This window comes from Schistocerca piceifrons, chromosome X, assembly GCF_021461385.2.
Source record: "Schistocerca piceifrons isolate TAMUIC-IGC-003096 chromosome X, iqSchPice1.1, whole genome shotgun sequence".
Classification (NCBI taxonomy): Eukaryota; Metazoa; Arthropoda; class Insecta; order Orthoptera; family Acrididae; genus Schistocerca; species Schistocerca piceifrons.
The window spans coordinates 728,675,649-728,695,361 of record NC_060149.1 but is presented as its reverse complement, the minus strand read 5'-3'; the positions used below and the strand labels follow the sequence as shown (position 1 = coordinate 728,695,361).

The 19,713-nt window shown below is 43.8% G+C and overlaps 1 protein-coding gene across 1 annotated transcript in view; it reads left to right on the top strand.

Moving 5' to 3' along the window:
* Positions 1 to 19,713, top strand: part of LOC124722679 (glutamate receptor ionotropic, kainate 5-like) — a 229,794-nt gene that overhangs the window by 102,723 nt on the left and 107,358 nt on the right. Inside the window, exons 5-6 of the mRNA XM_047247822.1 lie at positions 11,231 to 11,319; positions 14,722 to 14,898. Coding sequence (XP_047103778.1) covers positions 11,231 to 11,319; positions 14,722 to 14,898 — 266 coding nt within the window. The remainder of the gene's footprint in view (positions 1 to 11,230; positions 11,320 to 14,721; positions 14,899 to 19,713) is intronic.

Below are 19,713 nucleotides of genomic sequence, written 5' to 3'. Positions count from 1 at the left end.
GCTTCCCCAGGAATGGGACAGTTTTTGCGGAAGTAGGGTCGTGGACTGCTCCGTGCTTTGTTGGCAGAGCCTGCACCTCAAGGCAGAGGACGCCGTGCCGCCACTGCCGACCCCAGAGAATAATTGAGCACGGCCTTTTTGCCTTTTTTCTGCGCACATCAAAGGACCCTCCCCCCATGAACCATGGACCTTGCCGTTGGTGGGGAGGCTTGCGTGCCTCAGCGATACAGATAGCCGTACCGTAGGTGCAACCACAACGGAGGGGTATCTGTTGAGAGGCCAGACAAACGTATGGTTCCTGAAGAGGGGCAGCAGCCTTTTCAGTAGTTGCAAGGGCAACAGTCTGGATGATTGACTGATCTGGCCTTGTAACAATAACCAAAACGGCCTTGCTGTGCTGGTACTGCGAACGGCTGAAAGCAAGGGGAAACTACAGCCGTAATTTTTCCCGAGGGCATGCAGCTTTACTGTATGATTACATGATGATGGCGTCCTCTTGGGTAAAATATTCCGGAGGTAAAATAGTCCCCCATTCAGATCTCCGGGCGGGGACTACTCAAGAGGATGTCGTTATCAGGAGAAAGAAAACTGGCGTTCTACGGATCGGAGCGTGGAATGTCAGATCCCTTAATCGGGCAGGTAGGTTAGAAAATTTAAAAAGGGAAATGGATAGGTTGAAGTTAGATATAGTGGGAATTAGGGAAGTTCGGTGGCAGGAGGAACAAGACTTCTGGTCAGGTGACTACAGGGTTATAAACACAAAATCAAATAGGGGTAATGCAGGAGTAGGTTTAATAATGAATAGAAAAATAGGAATGCGGGTAAGCTACTACAAACAGCATAGTGAACGCATTATTGTGGCCAAGATAGATACGAAGCCCACACCTACTACAGTAGTACAAGTTTATATGCCAACTAGCTCTGCAGATGACGAAGAAATTGAAGAAATGTATGATGAAATAAAAGAAATTATTCAGATTGTGAAGGGAGACGAAAATTTAATAGTCATGGGTGACTGGAATTCGAGTGTAGGAAAAGGGAGAGAAGGAAACATAGTAGGTGAATATGGATTGGGGGACAGAAATGAAAGAGGAAGCCGCCTGGTAGAATTTTGCACAGAGCACAACATAATCATAACTAACACTTGGTTTAAGAATCATGAAAGAAGGTTGTATACATGGAAGAACCCTGGAGATACTAAAAGGTATCAGATAGATTATATAATGGTAAGACAGAGATTTAGGAACCAGGTTTTAAATTGTAAGACATTTCCTGGGGCAGATGTGGACTCTGACCACAATCTATTGGTTATGACCTGTAGATTAAAACTGAAGAAACTGCAAAAACGTGGGAATTTAAGGGGATGGGACCTGGATAAACTGAAAGAACCAGAGGTTGTACAGAGATTCAGGGAGAGCATAAGGGAGCAATTGACAGGAATGGGGGAAATAAATACAGTAGAAGAAGAATGGGTAGCTTTGAGGGATGAAGTAGTGAAGGCAGCAGAGGATCAAGTAGGTAAAAAGACGAGGGCTAGTAGAAATCCTTGGGTAACAGAAGAAATATTGAATTTAATTGATGAAAGGAGAAAATATAAAAATGCAGTAAGTGAAACAGGCAAAAAGGAATACAAACGTCTCAAAAATGAGATCGACAGGAAGTGCAAAATGGCTAAGCAGGGATGGCTAGAGGACAAATGTAAGGATGTAGAGGCCTATCTCACTAGGGGTAAGGTAGATACCGCCTACAGGAAAATTAGAGAGACCTTTGGAGATAAGAGAACGACTGGTATGAATATCAAGAGCTCAGATGGAAACCCAGTTCTAAGCAAAGAAGGGAAAGCAGAAAGGTGGAAGGAGTATATAGAGGGTCTATACAAGGGCGATGTACTTGAGGACAATATTATGGAAATGGAAGAGGATGTAGATGAAGATGAAATGGGAGATACGATACTGCGTGAAGAGTTTGACAGAGCACTGAAAGACCTGAGTCGAAACAAGGCCCCCGGAGTAGACAATATTCCATTGGAACTACTGACGGCCGTGGGAGAGCCAGTCCTGACAAAACTCTACCATCCGGTGAGCAAGATGTATGAGACAGGCGAAATACCCTCAGACTTCAAGAAGAATATAATAATTCCAATCCCAAAGAAAGCAGGTGTTGACAGATGTGAAAATTACCGAACTATCAGCTTAATAAGTCACAGCTGCAAAATACTAACACGAATTCTTTACAGACGAATGGAAAAACTAGTAGAAGCCAACCTCGGGGAAGATCAGTTTGGATTCCGTAGAAACACTGGAACACGTGAGGCAATACTGACCTTACGACTTATCTTAGAAGAAAGATTAAGGAAAGGCAAACCTACGTTTCTAGCATTTGTAGACTTAGAGAAAGCTTTTGACAATGTTGACTGGAATACTCTCTTTCAAATTCTGAAGGTGGCAGGGGTAAAATACAGGGAGCGAAAGGCTATTTACAATTTGTACAGATACCAGATGGCAGTTATAAGAGTCGAGGGACATGAAAGGGAAGCAGTGGTTGAGAAGGGAGTAAGACAGGATTGTAGCCTCTCCCCGATGTTGTTCAATCTGTATATTGAGCAAGCAGTAAAGGAAACAAAAGAAAAATTCGGGGTAGGTATTAAAATTCATGGAGAAGTAGTAAAAACTTTGAGGTTCGCCGATGACATTGTAATTCTGTCAGAGACAGCAAAGAACTTGGAAGAGCAGTTGAATGGAATGGACAGTGTCTTGAAAGGAGGATATAAGATGAACATCAACAAAAGCAAAACAAGGATAATGGAATGTAGTCTAATTAAGTCGGGTGATGCTGAGGGAATTAGATTAGGAAATGAGGCACTTAAAGTAATAAAGGAGTTTTGGTATTTGGGGAGCAAAATAACTGATGATGGTCGAAGTAGAGAGGATATAAAATGTAGGCTGGCAATGGCAAGGAAAGCGTTTCTGAAGAAGAGAAATTTGTTAACATCCAGTATTGATTTAAGTGTCAGGAAGTCATTTCTGAAAGTATTCGTATGGAGTGTAGCCATGTATGGAAGTGAAACATGGACAAGAAGAGAATAGAAGCTTTCTAAATGTGGTGCTACAGAAGAATGCTGAAGATTAGATGGGTAGATCACATAACTAATGAGGAAGTATTGAATAGGATTGGGGAGAAGAGAAGTTTGTGGCACAACTTGACCAGAAGAAGGGATCGGTTGGTAGGACATGTTCTGAGGCATCAAGGGATCACAAATTTAGTATTGGAGGGCAGCGTGGAGGGTAAAAATCGTAGAGGGAGACCAAGAGATGAATACACTAAGCAGATTCAGAAGGATGTAGGTTGCAGTAGGTACTGGGAGATGAAAAAGCTTGCACAGGATAGAGTGGCATGGAGAGCTGCATCAAACCAGTCTCAGGACTGAAGACCACAACAACAACATCAACGGACGGAATGCGGCTACGCCACCAAACCAGTGTGCGAAAGTCAGTTATTTTCGCTCCAAAATTTTGGTGTAGTCAATAGAATGAGTCGCCTTCCACCACTGCGTTTGGCATGAAGAGGCTGACCAGTCGAGGGGACACTGGTCCACAGGAGTACCTGTATCTTGTTTGTTAATGTGTGTTTTGTATGCGAAGAGTGGAAAGTTTCTTCTGTGTTCCGCTGTCTTTTTTCTTAAGTAAGCGATATTCTTATTTGTCACATTGGCAACAAAATTGAGTCATCCCCTCCAAGAAGAGTCTTTTTTTGTGAGCAGTTGAGGGTTTTGAACTACGATTCCGGATGATTCATTTTCCAGGCACTATCTGATACGTCGGTCGGTGCACGCTGGCTGATATCGGGGAAATGTAAGAGTCGCAATTGAGGTAGTGCGATCCATATTCTGAGCAGTTCGCTACTTACTTAATTTGTCACACAACTTCTGTCACTTAATTGCTTATAATATGCCGTCTCCTCCTGTCTCGTTAGGTATGAATTCGTGAGCTGTTCAGATGAGGAGATCTCGTTAGCTTTACTCGGTAGAGTCAGCCACATAATTTGGTACCTTTCCACAGTATTGACGCCATTTTGTAATTTTATTCGAGATTTTAGAGAACTTTACTCTGGTTTAATTTTATTTATATTATGTCAGTCATTATGACCTAACTTAGATTTCAAGATCCTCTGTCCTACAACTTTCCGATGGTCAGGTGACGCATAAGCAATAAATATAATCTACTGTAGCCCTGGGTTGCTGATCACATTGTGACGCTGTTTTAGTTGTGCATAGAGACAAAACTCAACAATCAATTCGTTAAAAATTCAGGGAAGGGGACGAGCATTGCATTCGCTCATCTTGTATGCTTATGGATTTGTTTATTGATCAGAGAGTGTAGTTTCGAATTCCCCTTGGTCTATAATAGACCGGAACTTTCAAAAAATGGCTCTGAGCATTATGGGACTTAACTTCTGAGGTCATCAGTCCCCTAGAACTTAGAACTACTTAAACCTAACTAACCTACGGACTTCACACACATCCATGCCCGAGGCAGGATTCGAACCTGCGACCGTAGCGGTCGCGCTGTTCCAGACTGAAGCGCCTAGAACCGCTCGCCCACCCCGGCCGGCCGACCGCAACTTTCAAAGTGCGGATGCAAAAGGCGCAGAAACCAATGACCCGCAGGAACTATGCCGTCTTCACAATTCAGACAATACTGATTGTGACAAACTAATTTTTAAAAATTCGTATAACTTACTTTATATGTGACAGAGGTGAAATATCTCTTAGCACTGATCAGATTTTCCGCTATCAGAATCCTTGAAAACTGTGCTGCTTACAATCACATTGGCATTCACAAAATATTTTTAAAAATTTCTATAACTTGCGTTATTGGTGACAGACGTGAAATTTCGCGCAGCACTGATCAGACGATTTTGCGCTAGCGGAATCCTTGGAAGTTGTACTGCGCACAACCTGATTAGCGACGTACTCGTATTGATATAAACATGTGGTGAAAAGAACTGAAGATAAGAGATTGTATGTAACTCAGTTTCAATCGGTTTTAAGCGTGTTTCTTCTCGGAATACCTGACAATGAAAGGATAAAATCCCTGGAGAGATGTGTGCTCCAATATTATGCCGAGGGAAAGCTGTATTGGCGATAGCTGCCATGATGAATAAAATAGATCTCCTATAGCTTTAGCGCAGGCATGAGCAAACTTTGGTAACCCGCGGGCTTGATTCACGTGCTTACATAAACTGGCGGACCGCCTCGTCACTTGACGCGACAATAGCGCTCCTAGCGCATTAAGGCAAAGCTATAGCGCCAGTGACGTTAATGTTGATAGGATAAATCGCCAATAGCGACCCTTTCTCACCATACCACGGCAACAAATTGTGCCTCAAAATACACGTTTTTGGGAGTACGTTCATTTCACGTCCACCCGATCTTCAGATGTTTACATTTACTAACGTGTCGCTCAAATGTGTGTGAATTCCTAAGGGACCAAACTGCTGACGTCACCGGTCCCTAGACTTACATACTACTTAAACTAACTTATACTAAGAGCAACACACATACCCATGCTCGAGGGAGGACTCGAACCTTCGGCGGGAGAGGCCGCGCAATCCGCGACATGGCGCCTTTAACCGCGCGGCCACTCCGCGTGGGTAACGTGTCGTGAAGACTGTTTCATTACTTAAGACGTTTTAAAAAACCTTACGTTACAAAATTCTACAACGTCGTTAGTAAAGAACCAATGTTCACGACACGTAAATAAATGTAAACATCTGAAGATGAGACGTCAGACATCATGAGATGTATCATGGAAAAATAAATGAACTTAAAATTAACTAATACTTACAAAAACAGTCTTAATCACAATTTATTTATTACGGTGACCGGTTCCGACCACTACTGTGGTTATCTTCAGACCAATGAGTAAGAACATCCTTCTGGTGGTAAATTACTAGTGGTAGTGATTTACCACCAGAAGGACGTTCTTACTCATTGGTCTGAAGATGACCACAGTAGGGGTCGAAACTGGCCCCGTTAATAAATAAATTGTGATATTGTCTGGTTTGATAGTAAGTATTTGTAACACATTGATCACTTTTTACTCCCACAATGTATTCAAAAGCAATTAAAATTAACTGATTGCAGCTAACTGAATATAGATTAACTTCAGTTTCAACCGGCGCAGTATTGTAATACAGTGATAAGCCAAAACATTACGGCCACTGTCCACCTCGACGTAGGCTGCCTCCTGATTGCGTCGAGGGCACGTGACACAGTAACAAAAGTACGTAAGCGGAGCAGATACGGGCGGCGGAACACTCTATCGAAGATATGGGCAGAAATAGGGAAATCCATTGAGATAAGCGACTTTGACAGATTATTATTACGCAGGGCCTGTGGATGAATATCTCGAAAACGGCAAAGCTGGTCGAATGTTCACGTTCTACTGTCGCGATCACCTACGGAAAGAGGGAGAACAATGAAACTACCACAAGGCTCTAAACGATTTGACGTCCACGACTCTTCATAGAACGTGGGGTTCGGAGGCTTTTCTGCTTGGTAAAGTAGGATAGATGGTGATCTGAGGCATATCTGTTGAAACAGCACAATACTGGTGCACGCAAAATGTTTTGGAGCACACCGTTCATTGTACATTGTTGAACATGGAGATCTGAAGCAAACCACACCTACGTGTTCACATGTTGACCCGGCGACGTCGTCAGTTGCGACTGCAGTGGGCACGGGACCATCGGGATTCGACTGTCGATCAATTGGAATGTGTCGGCCTTTCGGGGGAATCACATTTGTGCGACACTCGGTCGCTGGTTGTCTCCACAAACGCCGTCTCATCGATGTGAATGGCGATTCGGAACGTGCAGCGCGCCACGGACATAGGCTAGTGTGAACAGTATTATGCTGTGGGAGACATACTCCTGCGCTTGCATGGGACCTGTGGTAGTAACTGAAACCACGCTTACAGCTGCGAACTACCCGCATCCAATCATGCTTAATGTGTTCCCCGACGGCGATGTCATCTTTCAGCAGTATAACTGTCCGTGTCTCGGAGTCAGAACCGTGCTACAGTGGTTTGATGAGCAATGTAGTGAACTCATGTTGATGTCTCGGTGACCAAATTAGCCTGATGAAACCCTATGGAACCCATCTGGGTCGCTATCGGGAGCCATCACAGCGTACGCAAATCAGCGCCTTTTATTTATGCTGGTAACATGACCTGCGCGTAGACATCTAATGCCACATACCTCCACAACCCCACCAACAAATTTTCGAATCCCTAATACGCATAATCAGTAATGCGTTTCGTGCTAAAGACGGACAAACAACCTATTAAGGAGGTGGTCATAATGTTTTGGCTCATCAGTATATGTCCACAACGTACAAAAATTATTTAATGATGTTAATACGTAAATATCCGAACATGTGTCCCGGGCGGAACCCAGAGCGAGCACCTCGGTCTCTCCCCCACGACTTTTTTCCGGGGCCCGGACTGAACCAATCGCGGGCCGGATCCGGCTCGTGGGCCACCAGTTGCCCACTCGTGCTGTAGCAGATGGAATAGTTAGGCGTCTTATGCCATTGTGATGTCTTCGATTTCTTCCACTGGTCTTGTGTGCACAAGATGGACAAGACATGAGTTTCCAGCGCATTTGACAGCAGGAAAGTCATCTGAGACGGACTTACAGTGCACTCAGGCGCTAAAGTCGTGTATGAGCTAGGCTTTGCACAGACCGCCATGACAAGAGTTTTACAGTGCATACCTCGATTGAGGCAGAACGCAGAGAGAAGTGCTGCAGCCACGAAGTTTGGACGATAGGTGGCGCCGCCGACTAGCTTGGGTTGTAACAGCAAGTGGTTGAGCCTCAGTGCAGCTGATTACGTCCAAGATCATTGATGGACGAAAACAATAAGTAGTCATGTCAGGAACAAGGTCAGTGAAGCAGACATTCTGACTTTTGGAGGTTATATCGCTACGACAAGGTACGGGTTCATTGACAAAATCGTGAGGCAATGGATCTTTCCTGACAAGGATGTAATTTATGGGATACCCTAGAATTCATGAGTGGAAATGGAATCCTTAGTTGGTCTCTCAGGGCTTTCACAGGGTTTGTTCACCTAGAGCTCCACGCAGGCGAGATGTATTACAAGCACGACAATTTACCGCTACATCTCTTTCGAGCTATGCTAGAATGGTCCAATGAATATTCCACATAAAGAGGCTGTCCTGCAGCCCGAAATGACTTACCCGCCACCCTATCAAGAACACATGGAAGTCTGATGAGCAGTATGTGCACGTCTATGATCTTGCGCCGATCTGTATCCGTGACGTTTGGGTGAGTGATGAATTGTTGTGTGTTAACATGACTCCCTGTTGCCTCCACTGCTTTGTGGATCACATACTACGATAAACATAGAAGGAGAAAAATGGCAGTTTGTAGCGGAAATGGGCTCTGGCCATGACCCCTGTCACGTGTAGTGAAATACCAACTGCGTTATCCCGGTTCGCCTCGTAGCCCAGCTCGAAGCTTCAGCTTCCCTGCAGTTCCTTACCATTACTTCCAAAGTCACAGTCCTATTTGCACAATTCTGATGGACAATTCCCCCGAAAAAGCTAACCATAGTGACACAGATGTTAAGGACATAATTAATTTAACTCTATAATAGAATTCGAGACCAAACTCCATGGTGCGCTGCTGCAAACGAGATTGTTTTATGTAGCACCAGCAAAGCTGGTGTGGAGTGCAAACTGTAAGACTGGAGGCAAGCACTGGAGGACAGAAGGCTTAAAATCAGTAGAATGAGAAAGCAGTATTTATAAGTGGGAAACGTGTGAGGTGACTCAGTCGCAATGAATGGGCAGAGCCTAAAGAGGGTAGATCACGTCAAATACCTGGTATCAGCTGTGACAAGTACTAGAAATCTGGATTCTGAGATAGATCGCAGAAGGAAATCTGGATGGAGTTGGAAAAGGATGTCCGGAATCCAGTATGACAAAAATGTAAATATCAAAGTCAAGGGGAAAGCTTATAAGGCAGTCATAAGGCTAGCATTATTGTATAGAGCTAAGACATGGACAACAACTAAGAACCGGTACAACAGGCTAGATATAGCTGAGATTAAGATATTTAGGTGGTTGTGTGGAGTCACCTATATGGACCGAATCTTAAATGGGAAATTATGAAGTACTGTAAAAATGTTAAAGTGTCGAAGAAAGTGCAGTGGTGTGTAGATAACATGAGAGCAGACCAAAGAGACGAGTGGTGTTTTAAGGTTATGGGGAGAAGCATGTGACGAACTGAATCTCCGGGTCGATATACGAGGCGTTATCCGAAAGTGCAGGGCAGGGGTATGAGGCCGAATCCCGATCCGGCGCCCTGTTATAGCTTGTAAGAAGTGTTCATCAGAATAAAAATTGTGAATTCTGAGGTTTTTTTAGAGTCCTGGCAGAGAGGAATCAACTATTATAGCCCGCAGCATTCGATGAAGACGACGAGGACTGTCGTCGAAATACACTCCTGGAAATGGAAAAAAGAACACATTGACACCGGTGTGTCAGACCCACCATACTTGCTCCGGACACTGCGAGAGGGCTGTACAAGCAATGATCACACGCACGGCACAGCGGACACACCAGGAACCGCGGTGTTGGCCGTCGAATGGCGCTAGCTGCGCAGCATTTGTGCACCGCCGCCGTCAGTGTCAGCCAGTTTGCCGTGGCATACGGAGCTCCATCGCAGTCTTTAACACTGGTAGCATGCCGCGACAGCGTGGACGTGAACCGTATGTGCAGCTGACGGACTTTGAGCGAGGGCGCATAGTGGGCATGCGGGAGGCCGGGTGGACGTACCGCCGAATTGCTCAACACGTGGGGCGTGAGGTCTCCACAGTACATCGGTGTTGTCGCCAGTGGTCGGCGGAAGGTGCACGTGCCCGTCGACCTGGGACCGGACCGCAGCGACGCACGGATGCACGCCAAGACCATAGGATCCTACGCAGTGCCGTAGGGGACCGCACCGCCACTTCCCAGCAAATTAGGGACACTGTTGCTCCTGGGGTATCGGCGAGGACCATTCGCAACCGTCTCCATGAAGCTGGGCTACGGTCCCGCACACCGTTAGGCCGTCTTCCGCTCACGCCCCAACATCGTGCAGCCCGCCTCCAGTGGTGTCGCGACATGCGTGAATGGAGGGACGAATGGAGACGTGTCGTCTTCAGCGATGAGAGTCGCTTCTGCCTTGGTGCCAATGATGGTCGTATGCGTGTTTGGCGCCGTGCAGGTGAGCGCCACAATCAGGACTGCATACGACCGAGGCACACAGGGCCAACACCCGGCATCATGGTGTGGGGAGTGATCTCCTACACTGGCCGTACACCACTGGTGATCGTCGAGGGGACACTGAATAGTGCACGGTACATCCAAACCGTCATCGAACCCATCGTTCTACCATTCCTAGACCGGCAAGGGAACTTGCTGTTCCAACAGGACAATGCACGTCCGCAAGTATCCCGTGCCACCCAACGTGCTCTAGAAGGTGTAAGTCAACTACCCTGGCCAGCAAGATCTCCGGATCTGTCCCCCATTGAGCATGTTTGGGACTGGATGAAGCGTCGTCTCACGCGGTCTGCACGTCCAGCACGAACGCTGGTCCAACTGAGGCGCCAGGTGGAAATGGCATGGCAAGCCGTTCCACAGGACTACATCCAGCATCTCTACGATCGTCTCCATGGGAGAATAGCAGCCTGCATTGCTGCGAAAGGTGGATATACACTGTACTAGTGCCGACATTGTGCATGCTCTGTTGCCTGTGTCTATGTGCCTGTGGTTCTGTCAGTGTGATCATGTGATGTATCTGACCCCAGGAATGTGTCAATAAAGTTTCCCCTTCCTGGGACAATGAATTCACGGTGTTCTTATTTCAATTTCCAGGAGTGTATTTTGCATACAAATTGAATCGTCACCGTATCTGGACACCAGAAAGCAGACAGAACATCAAAGTTTCTGAGCTAGCCTGTAACTTACAAAAACTAGAGGGAATGAGTTGCAAAACTACTTCTTCATGAAAAACTCTTTCATTTTAATTCACATAATACTTTATAAATGTTTAATGTGTTCGTATTTAAATAATTTTTAGCTTTTAACAAAATTTGTGCTGCTTTTCTAACTTAAAGAAACAAACTGTTAATCTCAGTCTTTTTGTTCATGTCTTTCTCTAGTATTCTCCAATGTTAAAGCTGAACGAAAATGGCATTGGTGGTTTCTTTGGCATTGTTTGGACCCACCTCGAGAAAACACTAAATTTCAAGTGAGTATGAAATTGGATTATCTTAACGTTGTCAGTATCTTTATTTCAGACTCCTTTCCATTGACTTTATACGTCAACGTTTCGTTTTTACACGTTATTTATTAACTCCTAGATAATTTTTGGTTTCATATTGCTGAAGGTCGTACTATAATCAAATAGAACAGTTGGATTAATGTCAAAAACACGGTAGACTACTATAGAGTTTTATAGCAACTTGAAACTATTTTAAGAATATTCAAGAAAGCCCCTTTTTGGACGCGTTTTTCTGATAGTAGATGTATTAGCCCAAATAGTTCCTCATACGTCATAACAGACCGTAAATTATATATTTCGCACTCAAGTTAAAATAGAAGTTTAAGGTGAAAAATAATGTCCCATAATCGAATATATCGTTTACATATATTTCCCGATGTATGTTTTCGATAAGACCATCTGAGAAAAATTGCAATACTGAAAAATATTCATATACCCATGAATACGAGTACGTCTCTCATATAGCAAACATTTCACAGTGGTTATTTATTGTTATAGTCAGTTTGACGGTGTAATGAGACCAATTTGTTATAGCATCTGTATCCTTAGCGAGAATCAAATAAGTATAAAATTGTAGATTTCTTAAAAAATAATATTACTGCGTCTAAGCAGCCCTCGTTGCTTCATAGAAGCTTTTACAGGCAATTGATTCCCGTAGATTATTTTAAATGTTTACATTTTCTCCTAACAACTACTAGAATTAGGTCATTTTGTTACTACAACGGGTATCTAAAAATACGAAACTAATCTGCTTTCCCTTCCATTTGTTTCCTAAATAGAGCTTGATGAGAGAAGTAACTGTCCACCATGTCTTCGCAATACAGATGCTACAATGTCAGCACCTAGATAAGAAAAAGCAGGTGTAGTGATGTGATGCTCAATAATTTCATCACCTACATCACAGAAGAGACTGGAACAGCACATTACGTCCACATGCTAGCACCTTTTTATTGGTCTTTTTCACTAACACACATGTACATTACTATGAGGGGTGAGGTACACGTTCGACGGGCGTTTCATAGGACGTGGAGGACGCATAAATTGGCCAGCCCGTTCTCCTGATCTTACACCTCTGGACTTCTTTCTGTGGGGTACGTTAAAGGAGAATGTGTACCGTGATGTGCCTACAACACCAGAGGATATGAAATAACGTGTTGTGGCAGCCTGCGGCGACGTTACACCAGATGTACTGCGGCGTGTACGACATTCATTACGCCAGAGATTGCAATTGTGTGCAGCAAATGATGGCCACCACATTGAACATCTATTGGCCTGACATGTCGGGAGACACTCTATTCCACTCCGTAATTGAAAACGGAAACCACGTGTGTACGTGTACCTCACCCCTCATGGTAATGTACGTGTGCGTCAGTGAAAAAGACCAATTAAAAGGTGTTAGCATGTGGACGTAATGTGCTGTTCCAGTCTCTTCTGTACCTAAGGTCCATCACCGTTCCCTTTGGATCCCTACGTAATTCGGTGCTCTCCGATACACACGATCGAACAGCGGAGGAGTGGTACTCAAGCGTCAACTTTAGGTTACAATATCTCCGGATGTAATTAACATTTTACAATGCAACAAACGCCACTAATTACGTATTTGTTTATATGTTCAGATGTGCTAACAAAACTAACGGGGTTCCATTTAAAAAAACGTAGGTTTTTTAACACAAACATACTTCCGTGCATTTTTTTATGGTTTGTATTAACCAATTACACTAGCCCCTCTCCTCACATTCGGTCTGTGGAATCGATTCGTCAGTATTTGATGTGGTTTACGAAATATATCCAGCGGTAACGTTAGGTGACTCACCCTGTATACACACTGAGGTGACAAGTCATGGGACAGCGACACACACACACACACACACACACACACACACAGAGAGAGAGAGAGAGAGAGAGAGGGATAGTATCGCATACACAAGCTAAAAAAGGGCAGTGTTTTGGCAGAGCTGTTGTTTGCACTTAGGTGATTCATGTGGAAGGCTTTATGACGTGATTATGACCGCGCGACGGGACTTAACAGACTCTGAACGCGGATTGGTAGTTGAAGCTAGACGCATGGGAAATTCCATTTCGGAAATCATTAGGCAATTCAGTATACCGAGATCCACAATGTCAAGAGTGTGACGCAGTGGCCGACCGCCAATGAAGAAGTTTCTGTTGTCCCTTTTTAACCATTCGAACAAAGCACACAAAATACGACTATTTAATTTAAGGCTATTCCACACAGTAAGTTAACACCTTGCGTTATGACAAGATTTAAATCTTGACATCTAGTAACGCATCAAGGGTATTTATCGTGACCGCTTCACGCAACGATTCTGAGCTGTAAGTGTGGCAGTTTACAGAGCTCCACCGAGAGCGCAGATTGTGGCGTTCTATGAAGCTTTCCGTACGTACGACACGACTGCAGTTACATCCCGGTGGCATCTAAAGCAGAGCCGTAGGGACTCAGATGCATTGTATGAGTCACGAAAAATGATTTTCATTCTTTCTCCGTCTCTTCCGCATCTGTGCCAAACCAACGGCTCTGCAACGTTTATTATTGCACACTTTGCAACGTAATTAGTAAGCAGTTTTCCTTTCTGATCTCAGAATTCACTGGCTATATACTTTCTGGATAATGTGACCACCACCTTGCCCAATAACAAGGTTTAAGTGCCAACTTGATCTGCGGGACACTTTTGTTTAGACGGCTGTGAAATAATTAGTGCTGCCTGTTTTTAGTTCAAATGGGTGAAGTAGTGTAAGGAAATTATTAGCTGAAAAACGTTTATAGCCCAACGAAGAGGTTTGGTAGCTGTGGTGGGTGTTTTCTAGACGTATCAAAACTGCACTTCTTTGGTGGAATACGCTCACTGGAAAAACGTTGGGTAAACTGTACTGACCTCTAATGTAACCAAAAACAGATGCATGTTTACCTAAATAAACAGTGTTCCCTAGCCAGGGTGAGAAAGATTCACAATGCTCTCGTAACAATTTAATTTGTCGCCATAATTAAGCATAAAATAAGAGCTGTATACCATCGAAAGTATTCAGTCTGGCGCAAGGGTGTACTGCACACATGTCTGAGGAATAAACGTAATTATATCTTCATACTGCAGTTGCTGCCTTTACTTTTGTGTTGCTCCTCGATTACCGCAACCGTTAAGTCTGTGATCTTCGTTTTGGGTGTGAAAGCCTCCCATGTATGTGTACGGTACTTACGAATTTGAAATATTTTTTACTCTAAAAAATTGTTATTCATACTACGTATTTTTATTTTTCACGCTGCCAACTTTTTCATAGTAAATAATTTAAGGACTACCTAAATAATTGATAGGGGATTATAACTAACGAAACTTTGCCTTTGCTTAATTTCAGGAGCAGATTTAAACGACCGCCTGATAACGCCTGGGGGACAATGGACGAAAATGGGACGTGGGATGGGATGATAGCGTTGCTGTTGAGTGGAGAGGCTGATGTAGGTGTCAATGCCTTTACGCTGACGAAAAGTCGCTTAACTGCTGTTGATTTTAGCTCTCCCGTCATCTACACAAGGTGAGTAGGGAGATTTGACATGTACCACGTCAAAAACTGGTTATGATGTGATAGACATTACAGTATGTATGGGTAAGTATCAGCTTATGCATCAAAAGGTTCGATAGTCTCAGTCGGTCTTCGGATTTTTTCTGCCACCTTTTTTCGCTCCTGGAAATGATTAATATCTCAGAAAAATGCCAGGTAGCATCGTCATTCAAGGTTCATGTTAAACCGTAGATCTTCGTACAACTGGCTGGTGTATAGTGCCAGCTCGTGGTCCCTCCAGTGGTGGGTGGATTGGGCAGCAGAGGCAGTAATGGCTGCTGGCCTGCTTCCAAAGCAATGGGGGAAGACTGAACGGGGCAAGCAGGGTCAGACCTTACTCTCTTGAAGGGCTGGTGACGCAGGCGTGTCTCTGCTCTGGGCATTGCACAGCAACAATGTAGGTTTGCACGGGACAGTGAACATAATGATGGCTGGGAAGCTATATGGCCCAGACTCAGATCCACAGCTCACTGGGAAGATAGCCATCAGCAGGTGTGAGACCTGGTGGGGACTCCTTGATGCGAATGTGTCAAGTTGACTGCAGACAGACTTAGCTCAGGCCGAGACCTGCTGCTATTGACAGCAAAGTCGGATGGTTGTGGCTGACTGCTTGACCTTTGACTGCAAGCCGACTTCGTCTCGTCAGTAGTGGCTGGTACAGACTGCGTAGCTGGGCATACTGTGTACAGCTGCACACATCTGATACTGAAGGTCGCATTTAAGTGGTATATATGTGAGCTGGGCTGGGTAGCTTTTTCCCAGCGACAACGATCCTGGTCTGTAAGTCACAACAGTCGGGAGCAGCTGGCCATCACCGCTGGGAAATTATGACTCCATTCGTCTGGGTTTTCTGTCTGTTCAGCTCCTTCAGAAGACATATTGGTGGTGTAAGGTGTCACAACTTTGGCTTTCAGGGATGCTGGCTGGCATCTTGCGCATTGTCAACAAACAGTATATGTGATCTTGTGCATACTGAATATGTGGTCTTGTGAAATGGCACGTAGCTATTGAGCTGACAGTCATTTCCCCCCTTATGATGTCGTACTGCTGAATCGATACAGAAGCTATTTGTTACCTGGGCTAGGCTGCGGTGCTACAGTCCTCTCCCCTACAAGACGTTCAGTCTCCAGGTTGTGACCTGTTTACAATCCTGAAGGAAGAATCTTAATACGTTAGCTTATGGGTGCAAAGGACTAGTTATTAGTTTCTGGATTTGTAACAGGTGACAGTTGTTCCATTAGCTCTGGCATGATGTCGGTGCCCTGCTCGCGATTATCACGTCAGAGGGGCCAAACATCAATAGCCAGTTATTCAGTATAGCTAGTGCTACTATACTTGCTTGGAGATTCGGAATGGTGATGCAAAAAATGGTCTCTGATAGTCAACATGTAGTGGTTGCTTGCCAGTGTTTGGCTAAATAGACACTAGATGTACATTTCAACCATTTCAGATTCCATAAATAATTTGATCAGTAAACACAACAGAAACACAATCACGCCAAAACAACACGTTAGTGTACTCCTGAATATATTCATAAGAAATGGTCGCCTAACCAAAGGAGAAACCGATTTCAGATTTACCACTGTTTTCACATTCAAAATCATGCGAGACCTTGATTGGCATCATTAGGAAGACCGAAAGAAGCACAAAATCAGTTCTCCATCAGCACAATACACATTTTCATAAACAAGAGAACTGACCCCAGTGCACTTCACTTCCTAGATACACAAATAATAAGTTAAACTGCGAGATGCTCAGAGTGCAGACTCAAATATGCAAGTAACTCCTCATTCTAGAGCAAAAAGCAGTACTTACATCTTCAGATTCCACCATCAGCACCGGACAAAGGCTAGGGAGCGTATGATCGTCGGAATGGAACAATTTCCAGGAAAAAGTATCGAAATGCCAACATCTTTGAACTCAACCCTAACTTTCTTTCGATAGGTGGTAGCAACTTGCAACCAGTGTTACGAATACGAATGTGCCTCGAAGCATGAAAATATAGGGAAACGGTGCAGACATTTCCCTGATATGGCATACAATAGGCATAGACAATTTCTAAGGCACTGTGTTTTAATGGTCTTTTAATGTTGGCTGACGAAGCATGCTGTGTCTAGAAAAGGGAAGCAGTAGACAGGATTTCCCAAACAGAAATTATCTTTGAGAAGATACTAAATTTCTCATATTTCATGGCAACAGAAAGACAGGATTCTTGTTGACATCCATGCTGAACAGATACTTGCTACATCTCAAGTAGGCAGTTTGGGCTAAGACTCCATTGCGGATGTGCGTCAAGGATTAACTGTGGGAAACTACAACTTCACAATGTGCCAAACAGGCTCTGGGGGCCACCCAAGAATTGCAACCTAGCTTGAGCAAAGCCTTCTTTCTACAACTCCACAGTAGACGTGGGATGTCCTGGAAACCGCAACTTCCTGTGAGAACCTTTCAGCCACTACCCAGAAGTCAGCACTGCCCACTTTATATATGAAATAAAATGTAACTGAATTAAGAAGCGATCTGTATTAGTCATGTTACATCACCTCCTCGCCCCTTAATAAAAATGTATGCTACCTTTTTTAGGTTAGCTAATTCGTTCGTCAATTGGTTTGGGCATTGGCGAAAAATTTACCGATGCTACAACTGTGAGAGAAACTTAACAGTCTTCCTACTGGAAATTAATACTGGCTAGACAGGTTATGGTTAATGTGTTTTTTTTTTCAATAACATGTTGTTGTTGTGGTCTTCAGTCCAGAGACTGGTTTGATGCAGCTCTTCATGCTACTCTATCCTGTGCAAGCTTCATCATCTCCCAGTACCTACAGCAACCTACATCCTTCTGAATCTGCTTAGTGTATTCATCTCTTGGTCTCCCTCTACGGGCCGGCCGCGGTGGTCTAGCGGTTCTAGGAGCTCAGTCCGGAACCGCGCGACCGCTACGGTCGCAGGTTCGAATCCTGCTTCGGGCATGGATGTGTGTGATGTCGATAGGTTAGTTAGGTTTAAGTAGTTCTAAGTTCTAGGGGACTGATGACCACAGACGTTAAGTCCCATAGTGCTCAGAGCCATTTGAATCTCCCTCTACGATTTTTACCCTCCACGCTACCCTCCAATATTAAATTGGTGATCCCTTGATGCCTCAGAATATGCCCTACCAACCGATCCCTTCTTCTAGTCAAGTTGTGCCACAAACTCCTCTTCTCCCCAATTCTATTCAATACCTCCTCATTAGTTATGTGATCTACCCATCTAATCTTCAGCATTCTTCTGTAGCACCACATTTCGCAAGCTTCTATTCCCTTCTTGTCTAAACTACTTATCGTCCACGTTTCACTTTCATACATGGCTACACTTCATACAAATACTTTCGGAAACGACTTACTGACATTTAAATCTAAACTCGATGTTAACAAATTTTTCTTCTTCAGAAACGCTTTCCTTGCCATTGCAATTGCATTCAGTAACATAAAAGACAGGAAATTTCTGTAAGCCATGTCTTCTGCTTATGTAACTAACAGAAACATAATAATTCTACGATACATTGAACAATTATGACCTTGACAAAAATTAACTGCCATGGAGGATGACATGTCAGGATAACGGCAAAACGGAGCACACTGGACTCGCATTCGGGAGGACAACCATCGTGATTTAGGTTTTCCGTGATTTCCCTAAATCGTTTCGCTAAATCGCTTTGAAAGGGCATGGCGGATTTGCTTCCTCATCCTTACCTAATCCGATGTGACCGACGACCTCTCTGTTTGGTCCCCTTGCCCCAAACCAACCAACGAACCAACCAAAACGGCAAAATAAAAAATACGTTAATTTTTTTAACTGTGGCTGAAATGACAGAAGCGTTTGTGTAGGAAGAGACATACAACTAAATATACAAGTTTGCCAAAAGGAATCAATTGCTTAATAAAAATCATATCCCCAAAGGAAAAGGCTTGCTTTTAAAGAATAAACTTTGTGAAACTGAGGAAAGTGCCTGTGCAAGAAAAAACTTATGACTAAGTATACAAACAATTAATTGTTTAATAAAATTAAACGCTAGCAAAATGGCACGTGAAAATGGTTTAGTTTAAAAATTTAACTTTGTGAGTGTCGAAGTCAGCTCAGACGGATTCTAACACAGTAACGTAATCTTCTCACCCCACTCATCACTATGTAACGACAGACTCGTCCCCTAAAGAAGACCTATACTAAGAGCACAATTTTTACATTAGCACGTAACATCAGGTATCATATAATTCACTTTACAGCCTTTGACAAAACAGAGAACACCACATATAAATGGAATGTTTCCATAGATGCATTGCTTTGAATTTAACGTTTTTAAAAGGAGAATCCTCTAGAACCGAGGCGTGCAAAACTATTCAGTTCGCTTTACAACGTGCTGTTTATCATAACAACCAACAAAACATATTATTTAAAATTGTCTCCTTCTCGACGTAATCAACGAAAATGATTGTGGCATGACAGTTCCAACCATTCTGTGATTTTTGGCTTGTTGGTGTAGTTCACTGACTTTCTGGCGGCTTACTGCAGACAGGTCGCTGCAGTTTTGTCGTTAGTTGCTTTAACAGCGCGACTTGATGATAGTGATCTCGGTATTCAGTGCGGTCCCCTGCAGCTTGTCCGTCTTCTCATCTGCCTTTTGCTTGCTCTGACATCTATTTCTCTAAAGTGCCCCTTTGTGCATACCACGTCTAACATTTTCTGCAAACATGGAAAGAGATTCTTATAAGCATATTTGTACTTGAATACAGACTTTTATGTAACCAGTTG